Source organism: Rhineura floridana, chromosome 5, assembly GCF_030035675.1.
Source record: "Rhineura floridana isolate rRhiFlo1 chromosome 5, rRhiFlo1.hap2, whole genome shotgun sequence".
Classification (NCBI taxonomy): Eukaryota; Metazoa; Chordata; class Lepidosauria; order Squamata; family Rhineuridae; genus Rhineura; species Rhineura floridana.
The window spans coordinates 95622691-95648119 of record NC_084484.1 but is presented as its reverse complement, the minus strand read 5'-3'; the positions used below and the strand labels follow the sequence as shown (position 1 = coordinate 95648119).

At 38.3% G+C, this 25429-nt stretch overlaps 1 protein-coding gene across 1 annotated transcript in view; it reads right to left on the bottom strand.

Moving 5' to 3' along the window:
* LOC133386083 (putative gastrointestinal growth factor xP4) overlaps nt 1–11524 on the bottom strand; it is a 29765-nt gene extending 18241 nt beyond the window's left edge. Inside the window, exons 1-4 of the mRNA XM_061629706.1 lie at nt 11432–11524; nt 9192–9338; nt 7281–7479; nt 1728–1870 (exon numbers count right to left, since the gene is read on the bottom strand). Of these exons, the coding sequence (XP_061485690.1) occupies nt 1728–1870; nt 7281–7479; nt 9192–9338; nt 11432–11513 (571 nt within the window). The 5' untranslated portion in view covers nt 11514–11524. The remainder of the gene's footprint in view (nt 1–1727; nt 1871–7280; nt 7480–9191; nt 9339–11431) is intronic.
* Nucleotides 11525–25429: the final 13905 nt, after the last annotated feature.

The following is a 25429-nucleotide window of genomic DNA, read 5'->3' as shown; positions in this document are numbered from 1 at the left end:
CAGGCACAACACTTTTTAAAACGTCAAATGACTCTGCAGTTATTGCTGGATGATCAGACAGTAAATATTCACTAAAAGGAATTATTAATGTGGCTGTTAGGCAGTTGCTCAAATTCCCATTGTTCATAAATGGAAGACATTACACCATTCCCAAACTGCGATCCATGGACCACCAGTGGTCTCCGAGCTTCTTTCAGGTGGTCTGTGGCATGGCCACATTAAATACTCACATTGATTTCTAATTGTATTTTTATTGATTCTTTCTTTTATTGCATTACAATTTGAATTCTGTGTAATGCAAGTTGTAATACTATAAAATACAATATGAGAAATAAAAGAAGCAATAACAATACAATTAAAAATCATGCAGCTTCTAGCACAGTGCATTGCAATGGCTAAATCGGCAGAAAACTCATTTAAGTGGTCTGTCAAGACCCTCAGTAACTTTCAAGTGGTCCATGAGGGAAACTGTTTGGGAACCCCTGCATTATATGACTTACAGTTGGCTTTGTGATATAATGAAGTCTGGAATCTGGAGGCAATTGAGAAAATAACCACAATTTTAAAGTCTCAAAAGGATCTGAAGACCCAGAACCTTTCAACACCTTTTGGTGGGTATGCAACTTATACTACTGCAAATGACCTGCAAAGTTCTTTGCCTTTACCAGTGCATTAAAATTTGACTTCATAACTGTGATTTATAAAAAGTATGCTCCTCTGTTGATCTTGTTCAACTGTTAATACTAGAGGAGCGGCTCTGGAATTTGATAATGAAAACAAATATTCTTCGATGTATTCTATTTGTTTCTTATGCTCCTTACATTCAGTTAAAAAAAGTCTTGCTATACTATTCAGAAACCAATTAATGCCTTCAGCTATCTGCCCATTGTGTGGTACCACCTGAAGCAGGTTGTTTCATCCTGCTACAAGGCAAAGCCTGCCCTGAATCTTCCTGAAATCTTTTTAGAGTGTTTTGGTTTATCAGCCATGCTCCTTGTCACCCATTGTACTGTGGCAGGTAAGTGAACTTGCTGAGTAAGATCCACTGAAGTCAACAGAATGTACTTTTGAGACAGCATGCATTGGATTGTGTTGTGGATTGCACCTTAGGCCACTTACTCTCTCAGCCTAACTTACCTCACAATGTTTTTGTAGGGATATGTATGTTGCCACCCTGGCTTGGAAATATGTTTCTATACTAATGTGATCCATTTAAAAAATTGAAATATGTAAGTAAAGGTAAAGAAGCATCTCTAGGAGAGCCTTGTGATTCTGAACTGTAGGTCTTCAGAAACCTTCAACTGTTTTGAAACATTCCATAAACATTGCAAATAAAGGACTCTGAACAACTGGAAGAAGATAATGGAATGGATCCCCTCAGGATCAACCACCACCACAGTACATGAAATCTGCTTTTTGGTCACATCTTTAGTGACGTTCAAAACCAGTGGTTAGTAACTAGATTGGCTTTTGGGCCAAACACTGAGTCAACAGGCCCTTTCCCAGTTCTGGGAAGCACAAGGTATTGTGTGCTTACCCTGCTTTTTTCCAGCACAGTATAGAATATGAAATTCAGTTCTGTTATTACTTTTATTACTTTATGCCTTTTTCCCCTCTGAATTTAGGAACAACAGAATTAGGTTTATAGCACTGCTGTAGAATAGACTATTAAGATCTATTAAAGAGCATTTTTTAAAGTTTGAAAACAATGTTAAACCATGGTTTACCTTTCTTGCCTCTGCCACCTCTGCCACCTCTGCCACCTCTGCCGCCACCTCTGCCACCTCTGCCATCTGCCAAACTGGCAAATGCTAAAACCAGGACAATGGCCAGGAACCAGAACCATCGGAAGTTCATTTCTGATTGTAATCTTCACCAAATCTTCAGACCTGTTCAAGAATTCCAGGTGTGACTTTGTAGCAGTTCAATTTGTTTCCTTTCCAGTGAAGAAAGTCTTAAGAAATCAGGGCTTTTGGATTAGACGGTTGGGCAGGGGAGATTATAATGTGGAGGATGTGTAAGGGGTTTGTAAAATTATGACTGATGTGAAGAAAGGAAAAGGAAAATAATAAGTCAACCTTAAAATGAATTTTCTTCCCCTTTCTGTTTGGAGTAAATCAAAGTATAAAACTGCATTTTCATTTATATTAACTCTAACTATGGCTAGCTCAGATCAGAGTTTGCAAACTCACTTCTAACTATAATGGCATGTTCTGGTTTGAAGCTAGCCATAGTTAGCATTATCAGTTCAGAATAGATACTACTCAATACTTAACACTTGCATAGCACTTTCAAGTGTTCAAAGCACTTCATGCATTATCTAGATGTAATAATTGCAACAGTCCTGTAGGTTAAGTCAGTATTATTATTTCCCATGTTGGTGATATGGGGACTGAGGTTGAGAGAATGGGTTGCCTAAGTGAGTCCACGGGAGTGACAAGATTCAAACCAAGGACTCCCTGATTTGTAGGGGAAAGTTCACACAAGAGTAGGGAAAACTGAGGAGGAGGAGTACATGAGCTGATGGGGTATCCCCAACCTCCCACTCATGATTAGGAGATTAGGATATTATATGTGCAGTAATACTAAACTTTGGTTTAACCCAGCAAGGCAATTAATTAATCATGCTCCCAACCTTTCTACATCCCACTGCATCAGAGCGGCAGAAATGAAACATGGAGATACAGCCAAATATTAATTAAGTTGAGCAACAGCAATTACACAAATAAAGAGCAGGAGACATGTAGAAATCCAAGATAAAAGTATCTTAAATGAAGATAATGAAATAAACTTTAAGATAAAAATGCATCTGAAACAAGTACAGACATTTCAGTGGCTGCATCTTCTCTGCACACATATCATAGCAATTACAGTATATTTCCAAAGCTCCTTGAGACACCTCAGGTTTTGGGAAACCTAGTTCTACCAGATTCTTTCCACCAGCCACAAATCAACCCAAACCTAGCCCATGGAAATCAAAAGGCTTCAGCAACATTCTCTCTCTCTCTCTCTCTCTCTCTCTCTCTCTCTCTCTCTCTCTCTCTCACACACACACACACACACACACACACACACACACACACACACACACCCTTACCCTTTCAGATTGATGAATCTGTCAATTTCAGTTTCTCTCAATTTCACATTTTTGCAATCTCAAATTCAGCATGCCATCTTTCTACATCAGTTTGATTTTTTTAAAGTCCTCATGAAATTTCAGCAGCATTTTTGTATGCATTTCTCCCTAACATATGGATTTTTGTATGCAAGTTTGCCTAACACACATTTTTGCAGGCAATGTTACCTAAAATAATGCATTCATCAATATATGCATTCAATAGCCCTAATATGCATATTTTGTATTCCTTTTTTGTTGGAGAATTGCATCACAAAATTGTTGAAGTGTGAATGTCTAAGGATAGCTGCATTTCAATGTGCATATTGTTTGGAGGATTATGCCATAGGTTGATTTGCATTAAAATGAAAACCAAACCAAATCCTCACCCCACACCCCGCCAAGAGCCATTTGACTTACCCAACTTGAATCAGTTGCTGAGCAATTCAATGAGGGATAGCAAACTATTAAAACTAAGAAAGGTGAGCCTAATTATATGGTTCAAGAAGCTCTCCTTCTTCCTGTTCCAGATCCCCAAATGGTGCAACAGCTATCACTAACTGGACCAACAAAATAACTTTCTCATGCAAAAGGCAAGAATTGGATGTTAGATTGGGGAAACAATGTGTGCAATTTGACTACTGTGGCAACCTTTCAGTTGAATCCTTATGCCTTTTTTCATGCTTATGTCAAAAAATCCAACCGTTCTGTGGTCACAAGAAGCTGCTTCTTCCATGTATTGCATTTTTCCATCCTTGAGCAACAACCGACTGAGCCTTAGGACATGCTAACTGACAACCACTTTCTTTGCCTGCAACTTCCTCATGCAAGGAGAAACACAGTTTTAGCAGATACATTGGCCCAGCTATCCACACACACATATTATGTGCTACTTTTAAAAGGCAACATCAGTATTTAAATTCCTACTTGAGAAGGTTTTGGGTGGTTTGGGGAAAAGGTTTGTATTTCAGATCTGGCACCTTTTAAGTCTAATTTTTCTCTAATGGATCTCACTGGCTACAAGTAACAGATGTTCAAGGGCTCAGTAATTGAATTCATACATTCCTTTAGAATAGAATTATTTAGTTATTTGTTATATTTGTTGCTTTGCACACCGAAGTGTCTCCTACCAACTCATGTAATAAAAATAGAAGTAACAAAATCTGAAGTGCTCATACGCACATACACAAAATCCTACCCACTCCGCTTAAAATAATGAGTACAAAAAGGAGGCCACAGACATAACTAGTAAACCTCTCAGTATGGTCCTTGTCATTCTATAATTCATCCATCCACTTTGATATATCACTGAACACTTATTTCTGTCACTGTGTTACTGTTCACACTGCTTTTCAGGCAATGACTTGGTTTCATTGATCGTGTTGTTGTTATGTGCCTTCAAGTCAATTTTGACTTACGGCGACCCTATGAATCAGCAGCCTCCAATAGCATCTGTTATAAACCACCCTGTTCAGATCTTATAAGTTCAGGTCTGTGGCTTCCTTTATAGAATCAATCCATGTCTTGTTTGGCCTTCCTCTTTTTCTACTCCCTTCTGTTTTTCCCAGTGTTATTGTCTTTTCTAGTGAATCATGTCTTCTCATTATGTGTCCAAAGTATGATAACCTCAGTTTCATCATTTTAGCTTCTAGTGATTTTCTAGTTTAATTTGTTCTAACACCCGATTATAGGTGTGTGTGTGTGTGTCACTCTGAAGAATCCAGTATGCCAAATAATCTAGATGGGGTCATATTAAGATAGAAGAGTCTGTATGAAGCAGAGATATTGTGATCTATGATAGAACACTTCTAGTAGGGTAGTCATGTTAGTCTGTCACCGGGAAAACAACTAATAGACTTTGACACCTAAGGAAAATTAACACATTTATTGTAGTATAAGCTTTTGTGGATAAATATATTATTCTTTAAAGTGCCACAAAACTCTTTGTTGTACATTTTGTGCCTGACAAAGTATTGTAATAGACTTCCCATTAATGTACTAGGTCTTCTATTATCATCAATAAAATAAAGTTTCAATGTATTTGGCCACTTGTATTTTTCCTCATGGGTTCTTCACACCCATATAACAGATAGATCCAGGCTCAAGTAATTTTCTTGTAAATGAAAGCTATATATCTTGTTCCAGTCACCTAGTATTCAATGCTAGAAATAGCTAAATTATCATCTACAGGCTGAAGCATGGACATAAACACAAAAGGCAAATGTGGGGTATACAGAAAAGAAGAGGGTCCTACATCATTAATATTAGAGTTTCCTATAATCCTTTTATTGCTTTGAACAGTTGGCAAGCACTAAAATACTGGCAGGGAGGACCCACAATTTGTGATTAATTGTAGGGATGTGATTGCAAAACAAAGTGACTGGAAATCAAAATTATTAGAGCACAATGTGTGAGATGTGATGTTTTCTTGCTTAAGTGGTTCAGTTGACTGAGATCCTCCTTGTGAAAGTGTTCATCTTTGAAGCTTCATTTTAGCACTCTGAAAAGGAGAGGAAAAAGAAAAACTTTAACAACAAGGGGATAATTTTTCCCTCACTTACGCACCTCCATCAGATCATTTGTGATGGAAAAAATATGTCCCTGTTAGCATGTCTAAGTTTGTTCATCCCAAACACATGGGGTGTGGTCAGTTGGGATCCCTGCTCTCCTCCTCACATCATTGGAATTGAATGGGGGTAAGAAGTAAATGGGGTATGTGTCTGAGTTGTACTAGGATGGTTTTACATCAGATTTCTTTCCGTGTATACCTGGCCTGTGTGGACTTCATAATGCTTACAGAAGGGTTGTATGTTAGGTGCATACCAATGCTCAGCTAAGCTATTTGAATAGCATGATTGCTGCTATGATTGTCATCATCAGCACAGTGATTTCAGCGGTATGCTATATACTTTTGACTGTCCCTCCCACTTCCTGCAACACTTGAGTTATGGCTCTAATGGTATAAACTGGAGTTAACAGCTTGGGAAAATGCAGCTGTATCCAGAATCATATCCTTTATTTTTAATGGAATCAAACAATGGCTCATTTGTTAGCAAAATCAGCTGTCAACTATGAATTGCCTTTGCATTTTCTTCTCCATAGTTCCTGAACAGTCAGATAACTAGAGGGATGGGGGTGCATGTGATATTCCACACTTGTGTGTTAAAATGTTGTATGGGTTCTATTGTGTTATATATGGCGAGTTAGAATATTAGAATGAATAAGGTAAGTGGTGAGTGATGAGAGGAGGGAATGAGTGAGGTAAAATGTTAGTGTAGGCTGGTTTGTGATTGGCTGAGTGTGTGAGGGCTGAACATTTATATGGGAGAAATTACAGCTGACCTAGTTTGAAATTTGAAGAGATAGGGAAGAGTTTTTAAGAGGGCTAAGGCAGGATGGGTATTTAGTAGTGAGTAGTGAGGCAGGTTTATTTGTAGTAATAAAGGAATTTAATGAGTAATATGAACTGAAGAACAACAATCTGTAACTACACACTTGAAAAACTGAAGTAAAAGTATTTGTGTTTTATTTATATCTTTTGTCAAATAAAATCTGTTTGGGGTTTAAAGTGCACCTGGTTCTTGGCCAGTTAGCACAAAGAATACAAGTGTTGGTAAAACATAAACAAAGGTGGAAACAATATCAAATGGTGGTAGCTGAGTTTACCCTTAGAGAGTAACTGTAACAGATTCCAGGGGATCAACCCAGGCCTGCAATGTTTTAGAGACAGAGATACACACAGGGATTGAGGCTTGACTGGACATTTGTTATCAAAGACTGGGGAGGAATAAGGCAAAGTCCCTAATAGAAGCATTACTATAGAGTGTGTTACTGACAGAACACGTCACTCTGCCTTTAGCAGAGGCAGAGTGATAGCAGGTAGGAGAGTGTACCCCATGCTTTATGCTTCCAGAGTGATCTGAAATGTATCTTTTGAGAAAGAGTCTACAGAAGGAAGAGCTAAAACTAGCAAAAAGCCCCCCCCCATTCAGGATTTGGCGTATCAGCTAGCACAAAGAAGTTGGGAATCAGTAAAACAAGCCTTTATGTCACATAATAAATTCTTGCAACTTATTCACCTCCTAAACTGAGTCAGTCAAAAAAAGTAGAAGCAGAATGTACACAGTTCACTTTAAAAGGCAAGCAGTAGCTATCGCCCCAATACAACACGTTGCTACATTTATGCAAAGGGATGAAACATGTTTGCTTTTTACCTTCTGCTACCAGGACATGAAAGAAACACCATGGAACAGCAGGGGGATGAGATTCAAAACAGCATCCTCGCTTCTCACAGGCAGCGGCAGAGATTCCTGGGTATCCGCAGTTTTTCCTGGTTTTCACTTCTGTGGGACATACCTTTTTATCTGTTTTGAATAAAATTGCCTTAACATTAGTGGATCCTAGTCACAGTATTAATCTTTGTTTAGCTGATGCCACACTAGGGATGGGTGAGAATTTTGATTAAGTTCGCATTTCAAGCGAAATTTATCAAATCCACACATTCTGAAACAATATGAGAACTGAAACATGACCATCCTTCAAAATTCACACATATTTGAATTTTCAGATGTAGTTCACCAGCCCAACAATATTTACAAAAATGCATATATTGGGAAAAGGTGTGCATAAAATGAATTTCTCCCACATCTGCCACAGGGCCAGTCAAGAGCCATCTTGCCTGGGGGGGGGAGTAAGGGAGGGGGGAGAGGGGGAGAGAGAGCGCTATCCATCATCAAGCTCCTGGTGTTCCAGCGGAGCTATCATTTCCCTCCCAAATGCTGCCACAGGGCTACCTAAGGACCATCTTGCTCTGAGGGGAGGACAGGGTAGAGATCTAGTTTTCAGAAAGATCCCCCCACTTGCTGCTTGTCTCTGATGTTTTGTTATATAATTTTAATATATTCTTATTGTTTTCATATTTCTGTGTAAACTACTTTGTGAGGTTTGCCTGAAAAGCAGTATATAAATATTGTAAACAAATAACAATAATCTCAGCCTAGCAGAGCACTAAGGCCAGTAACTCAAATGCAGTTCTATAAAATGTAAATGTACTGCCTTCAGGTCGATTCCGACTTCTATACCAGGACCCAAAAATGTTTATTCAGATATATACCAAAACAAAATCCTAACCCGAATGATGTACTTGTATTATTTCTGTTGGAATCTAAGATCTGTTCAGACAGCTTTTTTAGTACGGGCTTGGCAAAGTGGGTTCATGTTTGCAGTTTGGATGTCTTGGATGTGCCAGTGCAGTCACAGCATCAGTACTCTGCATGTGGCATCCAAATGTTCCTGGAGCCTTGGAAAATCACCCTTTCAGATATTTTTCCTCAGCTCTGTATGAACTGTCATCAGTTTTATCTTACATCGCTGAATTGGTTTATGCACAAACTGGGATGAGCTTTGTTGTTGTTATGTGCCTCCAAGTCGACTACGACTTATGGCGACCCTATGAATCAGTGACCTCCAAGAGCATCTGTCATGAACCACCCTGTTCAGATCTTGTAAGTTCAGGTCTGTGGCTTCCTTTATGGAATCAATCCATCTCTTGGGGATGAGCTTAGCTCCTAATAAACCCACATTTCAAGCAAAACATAACAGGATGGAAAAAAAATAGTCCCTGTATTGCCTGAAGCAGTACTGGATTGTATCTGACTCAGACATACTTAGAACAAATCCACTGAAATCCTTAGACTTAAGATATAACCCACCATCTGTTTATGCTTATATAACAACCAGCCTATCCTTGAGTGGCTATGTGAATAGGCTATTTGATATATACTGTTTATATAATTTGCATTTATTTACCATTTTTGTTTATGATTAGATAGATAGACAGACAGACAGAACATTTTCTTTCTCCTAGGCTCTGATCTGAAGAATTTCAAGGCTTGACACCAGGCAGGAGCCCAGTGCCTGAGAAACAGTGATCTAGCACACTTCCTTGGACAGTTACTATACCTCCCTGTAAGGCAGTTTTAAATGAATTACTGATTGCAGAGCTTATCCATTCCTCTCATCTGCATATTGTTTTAAGGTCTGGAGAAACCAGATATGTTTCACAGAGATACATTACATTTTGGGGGAGTTGGAGCAAAGCACCAGGGCACTCCATAGACTTCTGAACTGAAGCAGCAACCTGCATCTCTGCATTGCTGGGGAGTGATTCCAGGAGGTCCACAATTCAATCTTGTTTTGGGATCTACATGACATCGGCATTCCGCTGTTGAAAACACAGAATCATGGTTAGATCTTTACTAATATGTGGTAGACTCTGACAGTTCTCATTGAGATTTCAATGGCACTTGCCCTATGCTCAGATATTTGCCTAAATACAGTCATCTTCATATGTTCAGCCTTGAACACATCAGGGCTAAAAGGGGAGAGGGGCATGCTACATGAAGGCCCCACCCCGGTGTGTGCTAGGCTGAGCAGGAAGATCTAGAGTTGAGCTGGTGTTCATGGAGACATTGGAACAAGACTCCCCACATTTAGTCCACAGGAGTTCAGGCCTGAACAGGACTTATGAATTTGCTGCTCAATAAAATAGGAATCCTTTGTTTAAATTTCCTCTGATACAGTGATGCCAAGAGTTCAGCCTGTTGAAATCAGAGAATATGTATTTCCAGTAATCTTAGAACTGCTTCACACTTTACATGACCTTACTAGTTCATCAGCCTTTGACCATTGTTTGCTTCTGTAAATGCTTAAAATGTGTGGAGACATAGGAGACACACTCTTAGTTTCTTGCCGAAGTAACATTGGCACTCTGATTCTACAAATATTAGAGCAGGCAACTCTAATTATCCTGTAAATACACAGAACAGTTTGTTTTGGGTTTTTCCCCAAAGCTATAAGCTATAGCAGCCTATTTTATGCTATTTTATTGGCAAGTGGAAAAAGACCATCCTGCTGCTTGTCAGGCACAATCCCATTTTTAAAGTTGCTACCGCTATCAATTGTGAAGTGCAATCAGCTATGTCAATGCAGTTGGCTACTTCATGGGCAAAATGCTCTTAAAATACTATGTAGGCAAGCCTTTTCCAGTCTTGCATACATTCTATCAATTTCTGAATCACATGAATTGCTTTTTAATATGTTTTTAAAGCTTTTTTTAAAAAAAAGTTTTAAAAGCTTTCTCTATGTTTGTAAAGATGTTTTGTTTTAATATGTTTGTAAAGATGATGTGCTTTTAATATATTTTAAAGTCTTTTTTATGTTTAAAGTGTTTTTAGTGATTTAGTTTGCTGCCCTGGGCTCCTACTGGGAGGAAGGGCAGGATATAAATCTAATAAATAAATAATAGTTTTGGGAACCTCTCAGGCTTGCAGCAGCAGCTAAGTAAGAGCCTAAAACTGTTCCTTTTTAATGGGTTGATCTTAAGAAGTTCTCTGCTGAGGCAGCAGCAACTCACAGAACCTAGTGCTAGCATCTCACCATTAGCATAAGAAAGAGGGCAGCTGGTCCCTTTGTGTCAACACCCTAGTCTGTATTATAGGGTGGGCAGAGGGGGTGGAGCTCCTGTACCTTTTGTGATGTTCCCTTAGGAGGGGTATTGCTAGGGGCAAAGGCCCACAGCACACACTTGCCTATTCTAACTTATATGTATAGATGCAATTTTAGATCTCTGAGAAAACTATGATGGTGAGTGGAGTCTCACTGGCACTGTGCTTTTGCTGCATTCCCAGCGGTGCTGAAAGTGAAGTTTTTTTTAAAAAAAAAATTTAGAAGAGGAAAGGGCAGGAGATCTGGGCCCAGTGCAAAAGACTTAAGGCTCAGGCCCCCTGGGCCACCCCCTAACAACATCCCTGCCCTTAGCTACTGTTTTTAGAATGCTACAGCACTGGGGGGAGCCGGGGGATGGGGGCTTGTAGATTTCATTAATGGCCGCCTACCTTTCCCCCTATAATTCGAGCACTGGGGCATAGCTGGTTCCACTCCACCCAGCATCCTGCTTTAGCTTCAACTGTAAAGGTTTCTGCTACTAACACTGCAACTAATTAAAGCTTATCTATGGGATGATGCAGCTCAACAGAATGTAACACATCCGTTCATTATTGGGGGGAGGGAATCTTTTCATATTTTATAGCTATTACCTAGTTAGATGTGCACATTTTTAAATCTTTGACGAAAGGATGTTGTTCTGCTTCTGTTAACATTGATAAGAAGTTGGCTATCAAATTTATCAACAACAGGGGCAAGTTCATCCTTATGATTCTAAGTCTCAGCAGTTGCGAGTTGAATAGGCAACTTTTGTCTTTCATTCAGTACTACAGAAAAGGACCAGCTGAGCAGCTCTTGAGTTAAGGTACTTACCTGGAGCTTTTTTGTCTTCAGCCAGCACACCAAGTCCTGAAATTAAAATGAGTGAGAGTAGCCAAACCCCCTTCTGCTCCATGGTAGCTTCCAACCCTTGGAAAGCAGGGCTTAAAATGAAGAAAAGTACTTCACAGCCAATATGAGCCCCATTTTATACTATAATTAATGTTTGTGTTCAGCATCCAGATAACAGATTTCCAGACAAGCTCCACCTCAAGTATCTCTCTTAATTTGATTAGAGAATGTATCTAAGGTCTTTTCATTTCTTTTTGGTGACATATAGGGTGGCGATATCTGGGTGATAAGTACAAAATGAAGTGATAAACAGTGTTGCTACTGGTGATTACCTCAGCTGGGACATTAGTCAGCATTCCAAATATCTCAGCAGCTTCATATGGCAGACATTTTAGGAAGCAAAATAGAAACAAAGAAATATTGCTTTTTAGCCACAGTTTGTATTTCTGCATCAGGTTCAGACCAGTACAAAAATATCAATATTCAACCCTAAATCAAAATCCGTATGAAAACTTTGAGATCAGGGCATTTCCTTAGGACTATTTATATTCATTCACCACACTATTCAGGCTTCCAGAGAGAGCTCACCTTAAAAAAAAAGAGCTAGAATTTATTTATTTATTTATTTTATTTAAAAAGTTTATATCCCGCTTCAGTTCCAAAGAATTCTAAGCGGCCAAAACAATAACATAGTGCAAACACATTATACAATATACAATATATAAAAAATATAAATTATAAAATTATAAGTTTAACATTTTGAAAAATGCCAGAATATATATATATATATATAACTTTGACTTTCAGAATTTTAAACCTTTTTTTAAATTATGACTTTGGAGAACACTTCTTAAACATTCATCATCATCATCATTCCTTTATTGCGGTCACAAGACCAATTCGTAGCACAATATATTTAAATTGACAAGATACAATATAAATGGATATACAAATTTCATTTAACAACAATAAGTATTAAAAGGATTAAAATAAAAATGGCTAATCTTATGTATGGTAAGTTTCTTCGTACAGAGTTTTTGTTCTTTATAATACAAGAAGCAGACGGAATTGAGATTCTTTTAAAATCATGTAAAATTTGTTACTACTCAGATTTGTTTTGAATAATTTTTCTTTGATTTATTACAGCTAAGGAATACTTGGCCACTGGACTTCCCAGGAGGATCCCGACGCCTGTGCAGCCTCTGAGACGAGCTCCGTCTTGGATGAAACTTATCCAGTTTAAATTCAGTCAGAAGGCTCTTTTCTGACTGGGAATAATTTCTTCCGGTTAAAGAAGAAACGTGAGATTTCCCACATAGCTTTGTTTTGATTGTTGGAGTCTGGAATTCGTCAGAATTGTCTGTCTTCCAGCAGCTCAGACAGAGCGAGGATTTTTATGCTAGCTCAGCTGGATAAGTGACCCTTTTTTTTATACGGATTAACAGGCAAACATCCTCCTGTCTACATTCATCATTTTCTTATCTATACAGCTAAAGAGATTTGTCAAAGTAACAGCAATTGAGATAACCTAGGTGAGGTAAGACTTTCCTTTTTTTATTCACGGAACTAAGGGGGAAGAAAATATAAATAGCTTATCTTTTTTTTTATTATTGCAAAAAGCTGACATGGAAAATAGCATTTTAAAGTTTACAACGGACGAGAGATTTCTGATTGGAAGAGATAAGAAATCTTTTTGATCTATGGCTGGGACTATTTTTCCTGATCTACTTTTTTTTTGACGAATCTGCTCATTCTCTCTGCTACTAGCTATTTCGACGCTGTGAACTAAAGCCGTTCTTACACTTCCCAGCAGATAAGAGATAAGGGCTGTCTAGCATGTGACGTTAGTTTGTTGGAAAGATTAACTCCTTTGTAACTGGTTAAAGAAATAAGCTGCTCTTTGTTTGGGACATTGAAAATTGAAGGAGTTTTGTTCCTTTGGCTTTAAGAATGACAATTAAGAAGATCATGGATGTACAAGAAGGGACTTTATCTCTAGACATGTTTCAGAAAATAATGAATGGGATTAACTCAATAAAACAAGAACTGAGAAATAATAGACAAGCGTGGAGAATTGAATTTCACGAAATGAGACAGGAGCTGAAAGAAACTCAGGATTCTATGAGAAAGGAGAATAAAGATAGATCTGGAAAACAAAAAAAGGATGAAAGAGAAATTAAAGGCAAGGTTCAAACTATGGAGATTGGCTTAATTATGGACATGAAAAAAGATTTGGATTTCTTGGCTGTGATGGATCCTGGAGACAAATATTACAGTTTGGAATTCAGCGCTGTCCCTGAAGGAATTGAAGAGATTGGAGATAAAGATATTATCGGTTCAAAAAAATTATTGGACTGGAAGGATTTGATGGAACTTGAAATGGAGAAAGTTAACAGAATTAATCCCTGTTTTGTGTCAATGGAAAAACCTTCAAGAGATGTACTAGTGTATCATGTGGAAAAGAGGAACAGAGATGCGGCTTTGCAACAATACTTCAGTGATACGTTTGGATTTGATGGCAAGAAAATATCTGTGATGGAGGAAATTCCTATCAGACTTTTATTATATGACTATGACAGCAAGATTTTTGGGTGCGTAAAGATGGAAGAGGGAAGATGGACCCAATATGGATAATGACAGAAGAGCGATTTAAAATTACTGGACTTAGTAGATTTGATGAGTTGGATTAATTGGCATGTTTATTTAGAAAAAAAAATTGATTGACATATATCTCAAGGATTGGAAACTTCTCTTTGACTTTTTGTGGAAGATTAAAATGATATGATGTTAATGAGATTTGAAACCAACTAAGATAACCGTTGGAGGAAGGTGATTTTATAATCTATTAAGAGATAGGTTTGTTATATATTATAGATTTATAGCTGAACTATGACAAATCGGAAGTCAATATTCTTTCTTTTATATATATATATATATATATATATTTCTTTTTGTATTGTACTAGTTATTGATTTGTGTTGTTTTCTTTTTGTATTGTTTTGGTTTTGAAAATTGGAATAAAAATTAATTGAAAAAAAAAAAAAGGAATACTTGGCCACCACCAAAGTTCATTCACGTGAGTGATCGTCTAATAGAAAATTTAGCCAGTGGGCTTCTGATCTGGGCGATTTAGAGTCTATAAGAGGGAGAATTATACATGATCTTTGGGAGTGATAAAATGGACAACGCAACAGAACGTGTGCATTCGTCTCAATTTCTCCAGATCCACATGGGCAGAGACACTCTTGATAGGGTATATTATTATATCTTCCGTCTAGCAGCGATGAGGGTAGGACATTATGACGCATTCTAGTAAACGCTTTCCGATATTTTGGAATTGTGAGGTCCGATATATACGACATTGGTTTTAAAAAGCTTAAATTACATCTTTGTTTTTTAATTAGCATTAACTGCTATTGGACGTCAATATCACTTAGGCGCTGTCTAATATTAGATTGAGCGGCCAGTAAACCTAATTCGTTAATTGCTTGAATAGAGAAGCCAAGCTTTTTTACTCTGTTTAGTATGTTGTTTGCCCAGGTCGATTCACAATTGTCCTTTAGAATATGGGGAGCTAGGCCTGTCGGTTCAAACATTAGTTTTAACCACATATTGATTCTGGACCACCATACTCTAGTTGCGATGGTTTGTACACCCAACAGTTGGGAACACATTTTGGGACCGCCATAATTGTTCTCAGGAAATTATTCTGAACTGTTTCTAGTTCAGATAGATTGTCATTGGAGTCCACTTGGTACCCAAAAGTAAGCTGCGGAATAATTTTTGCATTGAAAATTTTCAATGCAGGTTTGATAGATTGTCCTCCTTTGGTATAAAAGAAGGTTGTTAATGCTTTCGATGTTTTCTTTGCATTAATCATCGCAAGTTTTTTATGAAGCTGAAAGCTGCCTGATGATTGAAAGGTTATTCCTAGATATTTAAAGGAATTAACTTGTTCAATGGCGTTGCCATTAATTACCCAACGGTGCATAGATCTTTTTTTAGTGAAGGTCATTATTTTTGTCTTTTGATAATTTATATTCAGCTTCTCCGACGAGCAATATGCAGATAGTTGTGACATTAGTCGTTTTAAGCCTATTGGGGTCTTAGAAATAAGAACCATATCATCGGCATAAAGAAGGATGTTTCTCGGGGTCTTTGCTAAGATCGGCGAGTGAGAAGATATGGAAGCTATTTTATATACTACATCATTAATGTAGATGTTAAACAATAGGGGTGCCAAAAGGCAGCCCTGTTTAAGACCTTTAAATGTTGGGATTGGGTTTGTGAGGTAGCCCTTGTTGCTAGTTCTTACTTGAAGAGAGGTGTTGTGATGGAGTTCTTGGATCAGTCAGAGTAATCTCTTGTCTATCTTTAACTTAGTTAGTTTTACCCACAATCTGGCTCTGTCCACTGAATCAAAAGCATTCTTTAAATCAATGAATGCAGTGTATAAAGCTCCATCTGGCCTGTTCGCATATTTTTGTACTAAATGGTGTAAAATCAAAGCTTGATCTAATACTGATCGATTAGGATGAAAACCTGCCTGTTCGGGGGCTAATATATCATTTTGATCCATCCATGTGGCCAACTTAGAGTAGAGGTGGGCTGTATATAATTTACTTATAATGTTAAGGAGGTTTATTGGCCTATAATTGGCCGGATTGGATTGTGGACCTTTCTTATAGATTGGGATGACTATTGCAGCACCCCAGTCCTTAGGTATCTTCATTGAATGGTCAATGTATGAAAAGAAGGCTGCCAGAATAGGAGCCCACCATTTTGCGTTTGTTTTGAAAACCTCAGAGGGAATGTTATCAGGGCCGGGAGCTTTATTTGGTCTTAATTGCGCTATAAGCTTTAAGATTTCATCTTCAGCTACTGGAGGCCAAGAAGGTGCCTCATTTAGAGGATGTTGGTTCAGAGCTGGCATATCGTCATTTGCTTGGTAGAAATTTAAAAAGTAACTCTCCCAATCTGTAGATGGAATTACACAATTTATTTTAAGACTAGATTTTGGCCACTGATGGGCAATTAAGCTCCAAAAAACATTAGAATTTTTCAATTTGACAGCCATTAATATTCGTTGCCATATTTCTGCTGTTTCTATTTCTTTTTTCTTCTTTATCAGGGTTTTATATTTCTTTTTTGCTTCACAATATGTTTGCAAGAGAGTCAGGGATCTACTATTTTTATACCTATGATATAGGTCGACCAAATCATTATGTGAATCTCTACATTCCTTGTCGAACCATGGTTTGGATTTATGGGCAACCCCATTAGTTGTAGCATTTCGATTTTGTTGAATAATTGTTTGTATAATTCCCATCAAATTTTGGAAATCCAGGAGTGGTTCAGACAAGGAGAAGGGGGATAAAAGAAGAACCCTTATAGCCTGTAATTCGGGGGAATTTAAACTGTTTGTTATAGCTTTTTCTATCTTGGGCCGCCATCTAATCTTCTCAGCACGAATGTCCACTTTTCCGTCTGGAAATGTGTTTTGTTTTAAATGTATAGAATTATCGTTATAATTTAGTAGAAAAGATATTGGGGAGTGATCACTCTCAGGGCGGTTTATAATTTGATAATTTTCAACTAAATGGAATAATTCTTCAGAAACAAAAACTAGATCTATGGTGGAGGAGACTCTAACAGAAAAATAGGTAAGTTCACCTTCTGTATCACCGTTTGAACGACCATTTAATAAAACAAGGTTAAGTTTAGTAGTCAAGGTCATTAGGCAAAAGCCAGCATAAGTTATTCATTCATCCTTTGATTTTCTAGGTGGGATGTTTTGTTCACTTTCGAATGTTGGAGATGGCTGATGATATTTAGTATAAAGAGACAGATCAGAAGATCCGATCCTGGCGTTAAAATCGCCAGCTATAGTCATCAGCATTTCTGGATAAATTGAGGTCATATTTATTAATTCGAGTTCTAATAACTCCAATTGGTTTTTAGTCATTTTTTTGGTCTCTGGATGGAGGGAGATAAACGTTGACCATTATTAGAGAAAAATTTGGGAATCTTAAAACGATGGCTAACGCCAATTTATTTAGGATGTGTTGCCTTATGAACTTGACTCTGAGTGAAGTTGCGATATAAATGGTAAGACCTCCACTTGGGCGTCCACCCTTATCATTTGTAGATGCGGCGCTAAAATAAGGTGTATAGCCTTCTAGACTGATTTCTTCCACCGCCCAGGTTTCTTGTAATAAAATAAAATCATGCTTGCACAAGAAATTTCTTATGTATTCATCGTTTATCTTGGTTTTCCACCCCACGATGTTCCAGGATACTATCTTTAATTTGTTCATTAATGGACTATTATTGAGTCAAATATCAGAAGATGTTAAATGATTCGTTTGCAAGGTTACATGAGTCAGTGTAGATGTCTTAGCTGGTGTTGATAAATGAATTTCATGTCGATTATTTATTTCTTGTTCTGGTAGTATTAAGTTAGTTTGAGAGTTTGACTCTACCGGAGGCTTTAATAAAGGATGTTGACTACCAGGATTTCTTTTATTTTCCAGGGTTGTGATTAATTTTTTCAGTCTGCCAAGAATCTCAAGTTGTGACTTCCAGTCAAGTTCGCCGTATGAATCCATGAGGAGCAATTCTTCAGGTAAGTAATGATGGTTCTTTATTAAATTTATTACCTGATTTGTATCAGTCTCTGTTTGATTGTCTGGATATTCTGTTTGTGATGATAGTCTCTCATTTGCCAAATGTTCAGGTAATTTTTGCACCAGATCTAGATGATTCTTATAGAGAGATTGCAGAGACAGGGAGGAATCAACTTCTGCGTAAAGTCGTGAAGGAGAAGCATGGTTTTCGAATACTCTCGTGATCCATATTGTATGCTTTGAAAGTTGTGATCTTTTTCGATATATTAAATTTGATGTATTGGGTTCAGAGAACAAAATTATTGCTCTGGAGTTTACGTAGTTGTAGAATAAGTAGTTAATATCTTCAATTTCATCAGATGTAAGATTAATATGGAGAAATCTTTTTATTAGTCTGCAGAAATGATGCTTGCGTTCGTTTAAATTCAGCATACCCTTGGGTTTTGGAAAGTTTATAAACGCCAATTTATTTTTATTTAAGACTAGATTCATTTTTGGATATATTACATTTTTACCCTTTTCTATTTCGTGATTTTTTTGTAAGTTCTTTTGGGAAGTGGACCTTAGTGGTTGTTGGGTTTTATCTTCAGATGGCTCTAATTTGGGTGTAGGGTCAGTTGATACAGAGGGCTTTGTTCTTGTAGTTAGTTGGGTTGAATGCTCGATAGCTTTGGATTTCTTACTTTTTCTCTTTTTCGTTTTTTCCCTTTCTTTTTTATCTCAGATTGTTGACATGGAGGGTCTATTAGTTTAAAAAGCTTTCGAAAATTCATTTGTGATTTGGATTTGGTTTGAGGTTTTCTTTTGCTACATTTCATGCGATGATCTTGATGATGTTGTTTAGTTTTGGAGCATTTCTTAATGTAGTATTTGACCTCCATGGGCATAGTTTGCGTTGATTGGGATACAAAATCAGGGTTTCCATTATTCTCACTTTTGTTGTTTTCTTGTTTCATTATACAATTTGTTAATGTGGTAAGTAATGAAATAGATTCGGCAACGAAATTTGAGATTTGAGTTAAAGATTGCGTTACTGCAGAGGTCCATGCTTTGTTTGTAATTAAGTCCTTGCACGATGAAGTCTGTGAAGTATCGGCATTTCCAAAGTTAGGGGAGCTATCCCTTAAAATAAGACTAAGAAGATCATCTTGTTGCATTATAGAGGCATGTGGGTTGTAGGTATATAGGGCTTCGTCCAGTGGATTTGGCTCGGGCCTAGCTTCCTCAAAGAGGTTTAGTGGATGGTGTACCTTTAAATTTGTCGGCTCAGCTGAAGTTTCATTTAAGGAGGATTCTAATGGAGGCATGGAACTGTATGAGATCTCATTTAATGAATTCGGTTTCAGGTTGACTTCTTCTAAATGTAAGGAATTCTTTAAGGCTTCTATTGCTTGAAGCTCTTGCGCAAGATTTAATATTCCATTTTCAGGGGCTTTACCTGTAAAAAGGTCTATATTACTTAATGTCCAGTCATTTATTTTATTGTCTGTCTCTACTGGAGCATTAGAGTTGAATTCTATTTCTTGTTTTGATGTTTCTTTTGTATTGTAGAATTGTGTTATTTTTAGTTGCGTTTGTTTGGGATTCATTGCATTGTTTGTACGTACTGATGAGAGCTCTTCATTAGGTGAAATACCTAAGTTTTTATAGGCTGTTCTGGTAAGAACCATTGTTTACTTCCAGTTCTTTAAACCGTAATCTGATCTTTAACGGGAATAGTGATCAAACTGGGCTTATTACAGCTTCCAAGTGGAAATTGCTAAAGATATTGGTATTAGTTCAAAGGGGAAGTTTGTTATCATTGTTCCTTTAAAATGTGTGCGTGAACCTGCTGCTCGGGATGTCTATAGACTACTGGGGTTTTGTTTAGTATTATATGTTATATTTTACTCTATGTTATATTTTAGTCTATGTACGCCGCCTAGAGTGGCCGTTAATTCAGCCAGACAGGCGGCCTAGAAATAAAATTTTATTATTATTATTATTTATTATTATTATTATTATAAAATCTGGCTGTTGTCAGTGAGTAGCTACCAGATAAACTTTTTCAGTCTTAATTGCTTTGTTGCTTTCTTGTTTTCCCCCGGCACATTTGCCCTCAATTATAAGTCCATTAAGAGTGGGTGAAGGAATGTTGATATAATAATTCTTTTTATCTTTAGCTTGTTGGTTTTTGTTTATAGTAGTTCCCGGAGTCGGCATAAGATAAAGCCTCTAGTCAATTAAAATTCTTGTATCAAGGTTATCTCTGTAGATTATGAGTGATGTAGGTTAAAAGTCTCTGGTTTAAAATGGATATCAGTTAAAAATTAAAAGTTTGAAAGCTAAACTCACATATAAATTAGAAGGTTGAAGGAGCGTGAGAGTACAGCTGCTGTAGCTTAGATCGCCATCTTGCCCTCCAACAAAGCACATCTAACCCTTAAACATTCAAGTTTTATCTTTTGTTGATTTATCTTAAGGCAATAGGGTAGGGTGTCAAGTTGCTAAAAGCTATAGATTTACATACTAATGTTTGTTTTCAATTCCTAAATCCAACAGTATCGGTATTTGGTTATGTTGAGGAAGGAAGCTCAACTCCTTCCTACTCATCCCATTTCATTACTTCTTAGCCAAATGTAAAGAGGAATTTGCATCATCCAGATCTAAATGTTCACGCCAGTGCATGTTCCATTCTTCCTGAATCCCAATTTAATTAGAGAAATTCTAAAATTGGTTTGCTGCAGGTTTGCATTCCATCAGTTTATTTACATTTTTAATGATGCACACATGTACATTAATTAAACACGACGAAAAAGCACATAATTGCATTTGAATTCTTTTTGCACCCTGTTTTTTTACAGATGCCCAATGTGTCTCCTGCACATTAATAACACAGTAGAAATAGAAACTTGATACAATAGTGTGCATGATCATGAAATCTTTTTTGTAGTGTTTCATCCGTGCAACAAATACACATGTGTATCAGCAATACATCACCCAAAAAGAACATTGATGTAATGTGCTCAGTCAGATTCAGAATGCTTTCTGCATTGCATTGGTAAATGTAAGCAGGGCAGGGAAGCATGAATAGACAGAAGGAACTGAAACCTGTGTGAAGCTGTTCATACACAGTGGCCTGCACAAAATTTGAAAATTAAAAAAAAAATTGGAACAATGGAGAACTCTTAATACCACTTCAGAAATGCAACCAGGAAGTTTGGTCCTTGAAATTCCAGAGAGAAATTCAGATATGGAGAATTTCAGAAGTATTCTTAATCAGAGCTATGGAAAGATCAGCCTGTAACTATGTTCTTTTTACACACATATTTTCTTCTCTCTCTCCCAGTCATATGCTTCAATGCTAAAAATGCACCTCTTTACCCTGGTCTTTGGCACCTGAGATGTATGTTTTCAGTACTCCAGTGAATGCAGTGGGTTTTAATGGTTTTTAATACTATATTTTAAATTTCTGTAACCTGCCCTGAGTCCTAATGGTGAAGTGAGGGCAATAATAATAATAATAATAATAATAATAATAATAATAATAATAATAATAATAATATAAAAACAGGTCAATGGTAAAGCCGGAAAAAAACATACCAATGATGAAAGCAGAATAACCTCACACAAAACATTAATCTAAAACAATTTTATATTTTATGTTTTCTAATGATGTAAAAAGGGAGTCTCATACTTTCTGCTCCCAGGGCACACTTGAGAGGTCTAAGAATTACTGATGTCCATAGTCACAAAAGGGCAGTGCAAGGCCATAAGCCAGTGACAATATACAAACCAGATACATAGCCTGCCAATGGTATTATCAGCTAATAGGAATGGAAGGATCTATCAATTTCAGTTCTCTGAGTTTCTCATTTTTCCAATCTTAAATTCAGTTCTCTACATTTCTGTAGCAATTTGTGATTTTTGAATCCTCATGAAAATTAATCAGCATTTAGTGCAAATTTCTTCTAATAAACACATTTTGTATGCAGTTTTGAGTCATGCACACATTTTTGCAAGCAATTTCCCTTAATATAAAGCTTTTTTGTATGCTATTCTCAATAATACATTCATTCTTATGCACACTTTCCCCCAATATATGCATTTTTGTAAACATTGTTTGGCTGGACAACTGCATTGCAAAATTTAGATGTGCAAATTTTTGAACGATGACTGTGTTTCAGTTCTTATATTGTTTTGGAAAGTGCAGATTTGATATAATCACCTTTAAATGTAAACTAAATCCATTCATTCCCTCATACCTATCAACTGGTGATTACTGACATTATTTTTTATTCATATAAAGGAGTTCCATAATTCAGCTTTCCTCAAATTAAGTACAGCCATTGTTGAGCCTCAGCTAAACCAGAATGGACAGGGAAGGGGGAGGCATGAGTTTCAGGCACCTCTGCCGCCAGAGGAAGCAGAGTTGGGAATTGTTGAGTCTGGACAGGACCTTGCGGGTGGGGGTCAGCCTGTCCACCAGCCAATTCCCACGGTTACTGCACTCTCAGAGGAAGAGAGAGCGCCGCCCCCAGCTGATGCAGAAGACTTGTTGGGGGAAGCTCCAGAGACAGTGCCAGCTCCTCCCTTGCCAAGCAGTTCCCAGGAGGATTCCAGTGTGGCACAGCCCCCTGATCTTGAGCCTGTTGCTCAGGAGCAGGTGTCTTCCGATGAGCCGTTGGAAGCACGCCCTCTGTCCCCGTGCTCCCGCCGCCGCGAGAAACGAACAGGGCAAATACAGGAATTACGTAGGAGTCAGAGATTACGTTTGAAATCATTCCCTTTATAAGCTTGCCGCTTAAAGTGGGGAGTCGTTGAGTCAACTTCCTTCACACGCTGCAGAGCATGTCTAGAGTATAGTTAGGGATTCTAGTGAGTTAACGCAGGGTTTCCTATGAAGCGCAATGCTTTTGATGTATCCATTACTCTAATAAAATGAGATTTACTTGCACCCACACTTCAGCCTCATTCTTTCGGCTCTAGACGGGATAGCCATTGGCTCTGGAGATACCACAACACCCTCTCCATTTCAGGCAGAATCAGAGCTTGGAAAAGTTACTTTTTTGAACTACAACTCCCATCAGCCCCAGCCAGTGGCCATGCTGGCTGGGGCTGATGGGAGTTGTAGTTCAAAAAAGTAACTTTTCCAAGCTCTGGAGAATTTACTGATCCAGAAGATCTAGTGGAGAAGCTTTTTATTTTATATCCTCACACCCTCACCCCTGTGGCTCTCAAAGCATTTTTACTTATCTCTTGTCATTTCTTCTCCCCAACTCGTTTCACACTTTAGTTGTACCCCCTCTTTCTTTCTCTTCTCTCTCTCTTTCTGGGCTCGTTCACATGGTGATTTACTGTGAGATTGGTGCTACTTGCATCTCCGTTTAATTCACAGGGTTTACATGAGGTTGCAGGCAAGGCCAAGGTATGTTGCTGCTTTCCCATTTAAATCCGTATTAAATCAATCCACTGAAAATGCAAAAAGTGAAAGAGAAACCATCTCCACTTAGTTGCCCTCCTCCCATGTAGGTGCTTTTTGGGGGGTGGATTGTCACTTTCAGATATTCCCCTTTCTCTGCCCACTAAACTCTCCATGAATTCCATTTTGTTTCCGGCAGCTTAACAAGGCACTTAGGACTGACTGCTCCTGAACTCCTGCAGCCCTCCTTTCTTTCACCCCTTTCTCCCCCAGTAAAATGCCTTCCTTCAGGTCTGTTCTTTCTTTCTTTTTTCTTTTAAACTTTGGCACGGTTCAAACTCTTTCCATTCAAACTCCCTTGTGCTTTGCAAAAGCGAAGCAGCGCCACTGATCTGCAGGAAGAAAGGGAATGTTGGGCTGCGAAGTGTGTGGCAGCAGCGGTGGCTGTGCCCTGGAGCAATAGAAACGGGCAGCCCAGAGTGCATAACGAGTTCTGCTGAAATCATTTTTATGACCCAGGCTAACAACTTTGGCAGCTGCACACAAGCGTGCACACATGCATAACACATGCTGATATCTCTCCCCCCATCACCCGTTCTTTTCCCAGAGGAGGGGAAAGAGAGTGGGCAGAACAGGAGGAGGAGAGGGAAAATCATTGACCTTACCTGGCAAAAGAGAAAGGCAAGTTCTGGCTCCACATGGAGCAAGTGTCCCTTCAAAAATAATCCTGCATACTGTGCAATCATTTCTTCAGACCACGAGGTGCTGCTTTTCCCTTCTAGTTTGCTGCATACCACCCCAGCAGAGGGGGGAAAGGAGCAGCTCCAGGGTAGCCTGAGCCACCTCCACATCTCCCCAAAACCACAATTTTCCCTAGTCCTGGACCATTCCTTAAGGGTTCCCCTCTGCTCCGCTCACATGCAGGCGATCTTGCAATTCTTGCAAAGCAAGATAGTTTTATCTGCCAATTACCAGCAAAGTGACAGAAGGCGCAGGCGCACACACACACACACACACACACACAATCTCCCACTATAAAAATTTCATTTCCTACATACTTAATATAAAAGGGGGGATTTACGATAAATATGTTGGGAGGAAATGAAACTGACAGAAAATAGTTTTTTGTGTCACTTGCACCCTCCATGCTCTCCAGCTTCAGTGTGCGATAGTAAAAAAAACCCCTCTTCTTCTCAATTAGCAATATGGATACTCCGGAGGGAGTAAACATGTAAATTTGGGGGCGGGGCCACAAGGAAACAGTGATACTAAGCCTTTCCAGATGACTGTGAACTAGTGTGAATGCAAAACAGCGGATTGGAAGGTAGGAAGTGTCTGAACCTTCCAAATTGATCACTGTGGAAAAAGCTGCGTCTTTAATCCGAAGTTTAGCTTCCATGTGAACCAGCCCTCTCTCTCTCTCTCTGTCTCTGAAAAAAGTCAGTTTCTTTCATCCCTCCTCCCTGCTTCTTTTATATTCACTTTTTTCTCCTATATTTTTCTCTTTTACCCCCTTCGTCTCTTTTCCCATTTCACTATTATTACTTTTAAATATATCAACTTTTGTCTCACTTTGTAAATTCCCTCAATTTCCTGGCACTTTCCCTTAGAACGGGTGTAGGGAACCTCTGGACCCTCCAGATGTTGCTAGATGAATTCCTGGCCATTGACCATGCTTGCTAGGGCTGATGGGACTTGTAGTTCACTAATATCTCAAGGACCAAAGGTTCCCCACACCTGACATAGAAAATGGAGGAATGGCTTCCTGGCTCAGCAGGAGACGGGGTAGGAAGGATGGAAGGAAGAGTGGGATGTGGCGGGATGAGGGGGGGTTGAAGCAGACGGGCCAAAAGCCTGAGCAGCAGCCCAGGTGCTTCTCTTTTCCCTCTCCCTCAGTCTGTCTATCCCTTTCACCTCCTTCCTTCCCATTCTTTGTCTTCCTTCTGTCAGATT